Genomic DNA, 13067 nt, shown 5'->3' on the forward strand with positions numbered 1-13067 from the left:
GTCCAGACCTGACCCCAGTCCAGACCTGATCGTAGTCCAGACCTGACCCTAGTCCAGACCTGATCCCAGTCCAGACCTGACCCCAGTCCAGACCTGATCCTAGTCCAGACCTGATCCTAGTCCAGACCTGATCCTAGTCCAGACCTGACCCCAGTCCAGACCTGATCCTAGTCCAGACCTGATCCCAGTCCAGACCTGACCCTAGTCCAGACCTGACCCCAGTCCAGACCTGACCCCAGTCCAGACCTGACCCCAGTCCAGACCTGATCGTAGTCCAGACCTGACCCTAGTCCAGACCTGATCCCAGTCCAGACCTGATCGTAGTCCAGACCTGATCGTAGTCCAGACCTGACCCTAGTCCAGACCTGATCCTAGTCCAGAACTGATCCTAGTCCAGACCTGACCCCAGTCCAGACCTGACCCCAGTCCAGACCTGATCGTAGTCCAGACCTGACCCTAGTCCAGACCTGATCCCAGTCCAGACCTGACCCTAGTCCAGACCTGACCCCAGTCCAGGCCTGACCCCAGTCCAGACCTGACCCCAGTCCAGACCTGATCGTAGTCCAGACCTGACCCCAGTCCAGACCTGACCCCAGTCCAGACCTGACCCCAGTCCAGACCTGATCGTAGTCCAGACCTGATCCCAGTCCAGACCTGATCCTAGTCCAGACCTGACCCCAGTCCAGACCTGATCCTAGTCCAGACCTGACCCCAGTCCAGACCTGACCCTAGTCCAGACCTGACCCCAGTCCAGACCTGACCCCAGTCCAGACCTGACCCCAGTCCAGACCTGATCCCAGTCCAGACCTGACCCCAGTCCAGACCTGACCCCAGTCCAGACCTGATCCTAGTCAGGACCTGACCCCAGTCCAGACCTGATCGTAGTCCAGACCTGACCCTAGTCCAGACCTGATCCCAGTCCAGACCTGACCCCAGTCCAGACCTGATCCTAGTCCAGACCTGACCCCAGTCCAGACCTGATCCTAGTCCAGACCTGACCCCAGTCCAGACCTGATCCTAGTCCAGACCTGATCCCAGTCCAGACCTGACCCTAGTCCAGACCTGACCCCAGTCCAGACCTGACCCCAGTCCAGACCTGATCGTAGTCCAGACCTGACCCTAGTCCAGACCTGATCCCAGTCCAGACCTGATCGTAGTCCAGACCTGACCCCAGTCCAGACCTGACCCCAGTCCAGACCTGATCCTAGTCCAGAACTGATCCTAGTCCAGACCTGACCCCAGTCCAGACCTGACCCCAGTCCAGACCTGATCGTAGTCCAGACCTGACCCTAGTCCAGACCTGATCCCAGTCCAGACCTGACCCTAGTCCAGACCTGACCCCAGTCCAGGCCTGACCCCAGTCCAGACCTGACCCCAGTCCAGACCTGATCGTAGTCCAGACCTGACCCCAGTCCAGACCTGACCCCAGTCCAGACCTGATCGTAGTCCAGACCTGATCCCAGTCCAGACCTGATCCTAGTCCAGACCTGACCCCAGTCCAGACCTGATCCCAGTCCAGACCTGACCCCAGTCCAGACCTGACCCCAGTCCAGACCTGACCCCAGTCCAGACCTGACCCCAGTCCAGACCTGACCCCAGTCCAGACCTACGGATCAGGTTGTCCAGACCTGATCCCAGTCCAGACCTGACCCCAGTCCAGACCTGACCCCAGTCCAGACCTGATCCTAGTCCAGACCTGACCCCAGTCCAGACCTGACCGTAGTCCAGACCTGATCCCAGTCCAGACCTGACCCTAGTTTAGACCTGACCCCAGTCCAGACCTGACCCCAGTCCAGACCTGATCGTAGTCCAGACCTGACCCCAGTCCAGACCTGACCGTAGTCCAGACCTGATCCCAGTCCAGACCTGACCCTAGTTTAGACCTGACCCCAGTCCAGACCTGACCCCAGTCCAGACCTGATCGTAGTCCAGACCTGACCCCAGTCCAGACCTGATCCCAGTCCAGACCTGATCCCAGTCAAGACCTGATCGTAGTCCAGACCTGATCTGTGTGTGTGTGTGTGCTGTTCTATCAACACATCCCTCAGCTGCAGGCTGTTCCCATGGCAACAGAAACAGAGACGGGTTCAGACATGAGATGAAAAACTAAATCATTAAAGTTCACAGAGACATGATCAGGGTCTTGGATCAGGATCAGTGTCCATATGTACACCTGGCATCAGGATTCCCTGGGCCGCAGTTTGATGATGGATTTTGTAGTCGTATCGTCGGACCTGCGGCCACATGCCTTGGATACTCGGGTGAAGAGGGGGGCGGAGCTTCAACTGATCACCACCTGGTGGTGAGTTGGCTCAGATGGTGGGGGAGGAAGCCGGTCAGATCTGGCAGGCCCAAACGTGTTGTGAGGGTCTGCTGGGAACGTCTGGCTGAGTCCGCCATTATTGCTGAGGTGGCCAGCCGGAGCTGTGGCTGTAAGGTTGTTGGTGCCTGTCCTGGCAGTAATCCCAGGAATCGTTGATGGACATCTTTCATGAGTGAGGGAAGGATGGAGCGCGAGTTTGACGGACGGATCGGTGCGGCGTCTGCAGTAATGCGGACTCTGCGCCGGTCTGTCGTGGTGAAGAAGGAGCTGAGCCAGAAGGTGACGCTCTCCATTTACCAGTCGATCTACGTTCCTACCCTCACCTATGGTCATGAGCTGTGGGTCGTGACCGAAAGAAGGAGATCTCGTATACAGGCGGCTGAAATGAGTTTCCTCCGCAGGGTGGCCGGGCTCTCCCTTAGAGATAGGGTGAGGAGCTCGGTCATCCGGGAGGAGAACAGAGTAGAGCCGCTGCTCCTCCGCATCGAGAGGAACCAGTTGAGGTGGCTCGGGCATCTGGTCAGGATGCCTCCTGGACCTCCCTGGTGAGGTGTTCCAGGCACGTCCCTCTGGGAGGAGACCCCGGGGAAGACCCAGGACACGCTGGAGGGATTATATCTCTCGGCTGGCCTGGGAACGCCTCGGGATCCCCCCGCAGAGTTGGCAAATGTGGCTGGGGAGAGGAAGGTCCGGGCGTCCCTACTTAGGCTGCAATATCTAGCATATGTAATGCACTGCATGCAGATGTACTTTGTTTTACATGTAAGTGAGTCCCTGATCTCAGGCAGTGCTTTGAACACATTTCAGAGGGGCTGGGGTGGGTCTGGGTTATCCTGTTTTTTGGGATGAACTTTCATCGTCAATAGAGTTAGAGCTAATCATCTCACTTCCAATCTGTAATCAATACTGTAAACTTCGACAGTTATGTGTGTCCTTGGTTGTTAAATGATGTAACTAATAGTTTTAAACCCCAAGAGTCTTCGACTGTAAAGGGAAGTGACTGTTTTTCCCGAGGTGCTGGGTCTTTTTGTCCGCCAGTCGACCACCTTGGTTTTTGGATCTTTCTGTGCTTCCAGCGGCTGGCCAGCAGGGGGCAGTATACGGACAGTCACTGATGTCCAATTGTGGCTCCTATGCAAGTATACCTTAAACAGCCTGGGTTAAAATAAATTTAAAAACAGTTTCTATTAGTTTCCCACTGTAGTGACCATTACGCATGAAATGGTGAAGTTAAACCCGATTCATATTTAGTTTTATTGATCCTTTACGTTCAACTTCCGGTCTGTCCGACGGTGTTTTCGGTCCGTGTTGAACCTGCTGGTACAGAATATTTCCCTGTGAGTATATTCTGGGTCTGAGCGGTTCGTGTCCGGCTTCAGTTCGGATGTTTTTGGTCTGAACAGGTGAGTGAACAGGTGTTCTGGTCCAGAACCTTGTGTTCGATGAACAGGGAGCCGCGCTGTGGCCGTTACGTCATGCTGACGTCAGCATGCTTACTGGTCCCCAGTTAAAAGAAAAAAAAACTGCTGGGAGTTTATTTCGTAACTCGCTGCCATGACAGCAGAACCGGGTTCAGTTCCACAGTGCAGGGAACCCGGACGTGTTTAGGTTCGGTTTCCCACAGCGGCGCGAGAGGCAGGACGCCGTGACCCACGCTGTGACCGAGCTGAAGCCTGGTGGTTAAACGCTCAGAACTCCGACAGTTCCAGATCATTTGCTGCTTTTAAAGCGCGTTTTCTGTCCTTTATTAAGACAAGGAGATTTTTATCACCCTGAATAAAATGTTAAATGTTCCGTTTGCTCCTCCAGCTAAACGCCTTCAGCCATGTTGGCGCAGCATTGCATCCCGGGAAACCTGCGACCAGCTGGAAGTGTCCTGTGGCGTCTCCAGAGACAGTGTATGTCCACTTCCTGTCTGAGCAGGAAGCCCTGTCAGATCCAGAGTCAGGGCCGTCCTTTTCAGCAGAGCCGGTTCCGGTCCTTGGGTCCGTACCCGGCGGGTGGTGTGAAGCTGAGGACGCGGCTGCTGGTGGCGCTGCTGCTGGGCAGCGGCGTGCTGGCGGCATGGTTCTACCTGGACATGGAGAAGCAACAGCAGCGGCGGCGGCAGCGGGTGGAGCAGCTGCGGCAGGTCGCTCTGGGTCAGGGCGCCTTCAGCCTGCTGGACCACTGCGGCCGGCGCCGGACCAAGCGGGACTTCCTGGGGAGCTGGGTCCTGCTGTACTTCGGCTTCACGCACTGCCCCGACATTTGTCCCGACGAGCTGGACAAGATGAGCGCCGTCGTGTCCGTTCTGGACCAGGACGCCTCGCTGCCGCCCGTTCAGCCCGTCTTCATCACCGTAGACCCAGAGCGGGACGACGTCCCGGCGCTGGCCCGCTACGTTAAGGACTTCCACCCTCGCCTCATCGGGCTGACCGGAACGACGGAGGAGGTGAAGGACGCGGGGCGGGACTACCGGGTGTACGCCAGCCCCGGGCCCAAAGACCAGGACGGAGACTACATGGTGGACCACAGCATCCTGATCTACCTGCTGAGTCCGGATGGGCTGGTTCTGGACTACTACAACCGCATGAAGAGCCGGGACCAGGTGGTGGACAGCGTCCGGAAGCACATCCAGAACCACGTCGGGCTCTGAGGGGGAGGAAGATGATGATGATGAAGACGAAGATTTACAGACTAATAAAGATGTTTTGATCCAGACGATCTGGACTCCATGTTTGTGTCCAACTGAAGGTTAATGTCTTCTATGTCAGCATGGTTGCTAGGCAACACATCCAGTCAGGAGATAAAAAGATAACCAGAACCAGACCAGACTCCACATGCAGACTTTTATTATTACTGTTCATGATTCCAGACAGACGGACGCCGTCAGTCTTCGTCCTACTGGGAGACGCCGTCAGGTCGGACGCTGTCAGGCAGGGTCTTGAACCGGTCCGTGGCTCGGTGATTGCTGAGCAGAGTCAGAGACATGGTGTCCAAACTGTCGTCCAGACCGGCAGCGCTGTCGATGTCCACCGTGTAGTCGTTGGCCTAATGGCGGCGAGCAGAAGTTAGTAAACAGTTGAAACTTGATTGATCTTCATCTCAAACGAACCTGAACGGACGTCTTATCAATAAGTGATCAATAAGTGATCAATGAGAGATAGAACATGTCTGAGACGGTTTTCTGAGGCTCCACCTGACTGGTGGCGAGGTGTCGGTGCGTTGGGGTGTCGGGGTGACGGTGCGTTGGGGTGACGGTGCGTTGGGGTGACGGTGCGTTGGGGTGTCGGGGTGACGGTGCGTTGGGGTGACGGTGCGTTGGGGTGTCGGGGTGTCGGTGCGTTGGGGTGACGGTGCGTTGGGGTGTCGGTGCGTTGGGGTGACGGTGCGTTGGGGTGACGGGGTGTCGGTGCGTTGGGGTGTCGGTGCGTTGGGGTGTCGGGGTGTCGGTGCGTTGGGGTGACGGTGCGTTGGGGTGTCGGTGCGTTGGGGTGACGGTGCGTTGGGGTGTCGGGGTGTCGGTGCGTTGGGGTGACGGTGCGTTGGGGTGTCGGTGCGTTGGGGTGTCGGTGCGTTGGGGTGACGGTGCGTTGGGGTGACGGTGCGTTGGGGTGTCGGTGCGTTGGGGTGACGGTGCGTTGGGGTGACGGTGCGTTGGGGTGTCGGGGTGTCGGTGCGTTGGGGTGACGGTGCGTTGGGGTGTCGGTGCGTTGGGGTGACGGTGCGTTGGGGTGTCGGTGCGTTGGGGTGACGGTGCGTTGGGGTGACGGTGCGTTGGGGTGTCGGTGCGTTGGGGTGACGGTGCGTTGGGGTGACGGTGCTGGAGATTTACCAGCTGCAGAGACGCCAGCAGGAACTTGGAGACCTCGAAGGCGTCCAGTCCGTCAACGATGGCGGCGAACGTCCTGCTGTGGCCGACGCTGTTCAGCGCTTCTACGATCCGCTGACAGTAGGCGTGGATATCCAACGCTGGACGCTCCTCCTGCAGACAGCATCCACAAACCAGGTGTAAACCCGGAACCAGGTGTAAAGCCGGAACCAGTTGTAAACCCGGAACCAGGTGTAAAGCCAGAACCAGATCTGAACCTGGAACCAGGTGTAAACCAGAACCAGGTGTAAACCCGGAACCAGGTGTAAAGCCAGAACCAGATCTGAACCTGGAACCAGGTGTAAACCAGAACCAGGTGTAAACCCGGAACCAGGTGTAAAGCCAGAACCAGATCTGAACCTGGAACCAGGTGTAAAGCCGGAACCAGTTGTAAACCCGGAACCAGGTGTAAAGCCAGAACCAGATCTGAACCTGGAACCAGGTGTAAACCAGAACCAGGTGTAAACCCGGAACCAGGTGTAAAGCCAGAACCAGATCTGAACCTGGAACCAGGTGTAAACCAGAACCAGGTGTAAACCCGGAACCAGGTGTAAAGCCAGAACCAGATCTGAACCTGGAACCAGGTGTAAAGCCGGAACCAGTTGTAAACCCGGAACCAGGTGTAAAGCCAGAACCAGATCTGAACCTGGAACCAGGTGTAAACCAGAACCAGGTGTAAACCCGGAACCAGGTGTAAAGCCAGAACCAGATCTGAACCTGGAACCAGGTGTAAACCAGAACCAGGTGTAAACCCGGAACCAGGTGTAAAGCCGGAACCAGATCTGAACCTGGAACCAGGTGTAAACCCGGAACCAGATCTGAACCTGGAACCAGGTGTAAAGCCAGAACCAGGTGTAAACCCGGAACCAGATCTGAACCCGGAACCAGGTGTAAAGCCAGAACCAGGTGTAAACCCGGAACCAGGTGTAAAGCCGGAACCAGGTGTAAAGCCGGAACCAGGTGTAAACCCGGAACCAGGTGTAAAGCCGGAACCAGGTGTAAAGCCGGAACCAGGTGTAAACCCGGAACCAGGTGTAAAGCCGGAACCAGGTGTAAAGCCGGAACCAGGTACAGAGTCTCACCTGCAGCACCAGCATGGGTCGGATCTTGTCTTCCCAGTCTTTGACTCTGCGGGACAGAGCTGTCTCCCGAGTGTAGCCCTGACTATTCACCACCAGCTGATCCTGCACACACACACACACACACACACACACACACACACACACACACACACACACACACACACTTGAGAAAACTGATCAATAGCTAATCTGACATGTTGGCATTGTCATTGATCTCTCACCACTCGCAGCTTCACCAAGTCTTCATACGTCATCCCATCTGTCTGGACGTCTGGAGACACGTGGAGATCTGTCAGGAGACACGTGGACATCTGTCAGGAGACACATGGACATCTGTCTGGAGACACGTGTCCGTCTGTCTGGAGACACGTGTCCGTCTGTCAGGAGACACGTGTCCGTCTGTCTGGAGACACGTGTCCGTCTGTCAGGAGACACGTGTCCGTCTGTCTGGAGACACGTGTCCATCTGTCAGGAGACACATGGACATCTGTCTGGAGACACGTGTCCGTCTGTCTGGAGACACGTGTCCGTCTGTCAGGAGACACGTGTCCGTCTGTCTGGAGACACGTGTCCGTCTGTCAGGAGACACGTGTCCGTCTGTCAGGAGACACGTGTCCGTCTGTCTGGAGACACGTGTCCATCTGTCTGGAGACACGTGTCCATCTGTCAGGAGACACGTGTCCATCTGTCAGGAGACACGTGTCCATCTGTCTGGAGACACGTGGACATCTGTCTGGACGTCAGGAGACACGTGTCCATCTGTCAGGAGACACGTGGACATCTGTCTGGAGACACGTGGACATCTGTCTGGAGACACGTGGACATCTGTCTGGAGACACGTGTCCGTCTGTCAGGAGACACGTGGACATCTGTCTGGAGACACGTGGACATCTGTCTGGACGTCAGGAGACACGTGTCCATCTGTCAGGAGACACGTGGACATCTGTCTGGAGACACGTGGACATCTGTCTGGAGACACGTGGACATTGTCAGGAGACACGTGTCCGTCTGTCTGGAGACACGTGTCCATCTGTCTGGAGACACGTGTCCATCTGTCAGGAGACACGTGTCCATCTGTCAGGAGACACGTGTCCATCTGTCTGGAGACACGTGGACATCTGTCTGGACGTCAGGAGACACGTGTCCATCTGTCAGGAGACACGTGGACATCTGTCTGGAGACACGTGGACATCTGTCTGGAGACACGTGGACATCTGTCTGGAGACACGTGTCCGTCTGTCAGGAGACACGTGGACATCTGTCTGGAGACACGTGTCCATCTGTCTGGACGTCAGGAGACACGTGTCCATCTGTCAGGAGACACGTGTCCATCTGTCTGGAGACACGTGTCCATCTGTCTGGAGACACGTGGACATCTGTCTGGAGACACGTGTCCATCTGTCTGGACGTCAGGAGACACGTGTCCATCTGTCAGGAGACACGTGGACATCTGTCTGGAGACACGTGTCCATCTGTCAGGAGACACGTGTCCATCTGTCAGGAGACACGTGTCCATCTGTCTGGACGTCAGGAGACACGTGTCCATCTGTCTGGAGACACGTGTCCATCTGTCTGGAGACACGTGTCCATCTGTCTGGAGACACGTGGACATCTGTCTGGAGACACGTGTCCATCTGTCTGGACGTCAGGAGACACGTGTCCATCTGTCAGGAGACACGTGTCCATCTGTCAGGAGACACGTGTCCGTCTGTCTGGAGACACGTGGACATCTGTCTGGACGTCAGGAGACACGTGTCCATCTGTCAGGAGACACGTGTCCATCTGTCTGGAGACACGTGTCCATCTGTCTGGAGACACGTGTCCATCTGTCTGGAGACACGTGGACATCTGTCTGGAGACACGTGTCCATCTGTCTGGACGTCAGGAGACACGTGTCCATCTGTCAGGAGACACGTGTCCATCTGTCAGGAGACACGTGTCCATCTGTTAGACCAAACAGTTGTTAACTTCCTGATCATGTGATCTTAGGTGTACCAGGTGACTTGAAGTGTCCCAGCTCAGCTGGACTGTCGTCAAGCAGCCCTTCATCATCCCAGTCCTCGTCTCCACCTTCAAACATCCACATGACACCTGATTATAAATCGGAGGGGGTGGAGTCTAAATGATCAGCTGATTCCTACCATCCATCGGCTCCCCCCCCTGACCTGGCCCTGCCTCCTGTGGCTGCAGCAGGGTCCTGCGGAGCTCCTCCTCCGTCGGTACTACACCCTGCAGACAGGAGAGACTCAGAAGTGGAGTGGAACCCGTCGTCATGGAAACGAGAGGAGGATGTCTTACAGCCGTCCTGCAGATCCTCCTGTGTGTCCTCAGTCTGGCCTGAAACGTCTCCAGGTAGATGTAGTTCAGGTCTGCAACAGGAAGAGGTCAGGACTCTGGACAAGCAGCACGTCCCGTTGTGTACGAGGACATCTTACCTGCCAAGGTGGGACCAGTCTTCAACCTTCGCTTCAGAGGATCATCTGGAACAGAGCAAAAACTGTCTCTAGTGGGTCCGAGACATTCAGGGTACACGGTGTGTCCGAGACATTCAGGGTACACGGTGGGTCCGAGACATTCAGGGTACACGGTGGGTCCGAGACATTCAGGGTACACGGTGTGTCCGAGACATTCAGGGTACACGGTGTGTCCGAGACATTCAGGGTACACGGTGGGTCCGAGACATTCAGGGTACACGGTGTGTCCGAGACATTCAGGGTACACGGTGGGTCCGAGACATTCAGGGTACACGGTGGGTCCGAGACATTCAGGGTACACGGTGGGTCCGAGACATTCAGGGTACACGGTGGGTCCGAGACATTCAGGGTAGACACGGTAGCAAACATTGGTAAACGCCACAGACAGCAAGTATGAAAGATGGATCCTCCCTGGGGGGCACTTCCCGCCGTCTCCATGTTGGCACGCGTGTCGTCTCTGAGAGCTAACAGAAACCAGCTAAAAACCTCAACTGGTCTAACTCCACCTTCTTACCGCCAGATACCCGTCATTTAAAAGGACACGCCCCCAATGACTTTTTCTCTTCTTTTAGAATAAACATTTTAAACAGGAGTTATAAAAAAAGAAAAATTGGTTATTCCCGCTGGAAATGTGTTTATTCCCTCTGGAAACATGTTTATTCCCTCTGGAAACATGTTTATTCCCGCTGGAAAGGCGTTTATTCCCGCTGGAAACATGTTTATTCCCTCTGGAAAGGCGTTTATTCCTGCTGGAAACATGTTTATTCCCTCTGGAAACGTGTTTATTCCCTCTGGAAACATGTTTATTCCCGCTGGAAAGGCGTTTATTCCCGCTGGAAAGGCGTTTATTCCCGCTGGAAACATGTTTATTCCCTCTGGAAACATGTTTATTCCCTCTGGAAAGGCGTTTATTCCCGCTGGAAACATGTTTATTCCCTCTGGAAACATGTTTATTCCCGCTGGAAAGGCGTTTATTCCCGCTGGAAACATGTTTATTCCCGCTGGAAAGGCGTTTATTCCCGCTGGAAAGGCGTTTATTCCCGCTGGAAAGGCGTTTATTCCCTCTGGAAAGGTGTTTATTCCCGCTGGAAACATGTTTATTCCCTCTGGAAACATGTTTATTCCCTCTGGAAAGGCGTTTATTCCCGCTGGAAACATGTTTAGTCCCGCTGGAAACGTGTTTATTCCCGCTGGAAACGTGTTTATTCCCGCTGGAAACGTGTTTGATGTTTATAGCCTCTGGAAACGTGTTTATTCCCGCTGGAAACGTGTTTATTCCCGCTGGAAACGTGTTTGATGTTTATAGCCTCTGGAAACGTGTTTATTCCCTCTGGAAACGTGTTTGATGTTTACAGCCTCTGGAAACGTGTTTATTCCCGCTGGAAACGTGTTTGATGTTTATAGCCTCTGGAAACGTGTTTATTCCCGCTGGAAACGTGTTTATTCCCGCTGGAAACGTGTTTGATGTTTATAGCCTCTGGAAACGTGTTTATTCCCTCTGGAAACGTGTTTGATGTTTATAGCCTCTGGAAACGTGTTTATTCCCGCTGGAAACGTGTTTGATGTTTATTCCCGCTGGAAACGTGTTTATTCCTGCTGGAAACGTGTTTGATGTTTATAGCCTCTGGAAACGTGTTTATTCCCTCTGGAAACGTGTTTGATGTTTATAGCCTCTGGAAACGTGTTTATTCCCGCTGGAAACGTGTTTATTCCCGCTGGAAACGTGTTTGATGTTTATAGCCTCTGGAAACGTGTTTATTCCCTCTGGAAACGTGTTTGATGTTTACAGCCTCTGGAAACGTGTTTATTCCCTCTGGAAACGTGTTTGATGTTTATAGCCTCTGGAAACATGTTTATTCCCGCTGGAAAGGCGTTTATTCCAGCTGGAAACATGTTTATTCCCTCTGGAAAGGCGTTTATTCCCGCTGGAAAGGCGTTTATTCCCGCTGGAAAGGCGTTTATTCCCTCTGGAAAGGTGTTTATTCCCGCTGGAAACATGTTTATTCCCTCTGGAAAGGCGTTTATTCCCTCTGGAAAGGCGTTTATTCCCGCTGGAAACATGTTTAGTCCCGCTGGAAACGTGTTTATTCCCGCTGGAAACGTGTTTATTCCCGCTGGAAACGTGTTTGATGTTTATAGCCTCTGGAAACGTGTTTATTCCCGCTGGAAACGTGTTTATTCCCGCTGGAAACGTGTTTGATGTTTATAGCCTCTGGAAACGTGTTTATTCCCTCTGGAAACGTGTTTGATGTTTACAGCCTCTGGAAACGTGTTTATTCCCGCTGGAAACGTGTTTATTCCCGCTGGAAACGTGTTTGATGTTTATAGCCTCTGGAAACGTGTTTATTCCCGCTGGAAACGTGTTTGATGTTTATTCCCGCTGGAAACGTGTTTATTCCCGCTGGAAACGTGTTTATTCCTGCTGGAAACGTGTTTGATGTTTATAGCCTCTGGAAACGTGTTTATTCCCTCTGGAAACGTGTTTGATGTTTACAGCCTCTGGAAACGTGTTTATTCCCGCTGGAAACGTGTTTATTCCCGCTGGAAACGTGTTTGATGTTTATAGCCTCTGGAAACGTGTTTATTCCCTCTGGAAACGTGTTTGATGTTTATAGCCTCTGGAAACGTGTTTATTCCCTCTGGAAACGTGTTTGATGTTTATAGCCTCTGGAAACGTGTTTATTCCCGCTGGAAACGTGTTTGATGTTTATAGCCTCTGGAAACGTGTTTATTCCCGCTTGAAACGTGTTTGATGTTTATTCCCGCTGGAAACGTGTTTATTCCCTCTGGAAACATGTTTATTCCCGCTGGAAAGGCGTTTATTCCAGCTGGAAACATGTTTATTCCCTCTGGAAAGGCGTTTATTCCCGCTGGAAAGGCGTTTATTCCCGCTGGAAAGGCGTTTATTCCCTCTGGAAAGGTGTTTATTCCCGCTGGAAACATGTTTATTCCCTCTGGAAACATGTTTATTCCCTCTGGAAAGGCGTTTATTCCCGCTGGAAACATGTTTAGTCCCGCTGGAAACGTGTTTATTCCCGCTGGAAACGTGTTTATTCCCGCTGGAAACGTGTTTGATGTTTATAGCCTCTGGAAACGTGTTTATTCCCTCTGGAAACGTGTTTGATGTTTACAGCCTCTGGAAACGTGTTTATTCCCTCTGGAAACGTGTTTGATGTTTATAGCCGCTGGAAACGTGTTTATTCCCGCTGGAAACGTGTTTGATGTTTATAGCCTCTGGAAACGTGTTTATTCCCTCTGGAAACGTGTTTGATGTTTATAGCCTCTGGAAACATGTTTATTCCCGCTGGAAACGTGTTTATTCCAGCTGGAAACAT

At 53.5% G+C, this 13067-nt stretch overlaps 1 protein-coding gene across 2 annotated transcripts; it reads left to right on the forward strand.

Moving 5' to 3' along the window:
• The first annotated feature begins 3592 nt into the window (after nucleotides 1-3592).
• sco2 (synthesis of cytochrome C oxidase 2) lies at nucleotides 3593-5026 on the forward strand. Of its 2 annotated transcripts, none has more exons than XM_079262855.1 (2): nucleotides 3593-3660; nucleotides 4133-5026. In XM_079262855.1, exon 2 carries the CDS (start codon nucleotides 4149-4151, stop codon nucleotides 4959-4961), a length of 813 nt encoding a protein of 270 aa, XP_079118981.1. In that variant the 5' UTR covers nucleotides 3593-3660; nucleotides 4133-4148; the 3' UTR covers nucleotides 4962-5026. The 2 variants fall into 2 exon arrangements, with proteins under 2 accessions (XP_079118981.1, XP_079118980.1); XM_079262854.1 differs by having other exon boundaries at nucleotides 3625-3726.
• The last annotated feature ends 8041 nt before the right edge of the window (nucleotides 5027-13067 follow it).

The sequence above is a fragment of the Telmatherina bonti genome (genome assembly GCF_933228915.1).
Source record: "Telmatherina bonti genome assembly, chromosome: 23".
Classification (NCBI taxonomy): domain Eukaryota; kingdom Metazoa; phylum Chordata; class Actinopteri; order Atheriniformes; family Telmatherinidae; genus Telmatherina; species Telmatherina bonti.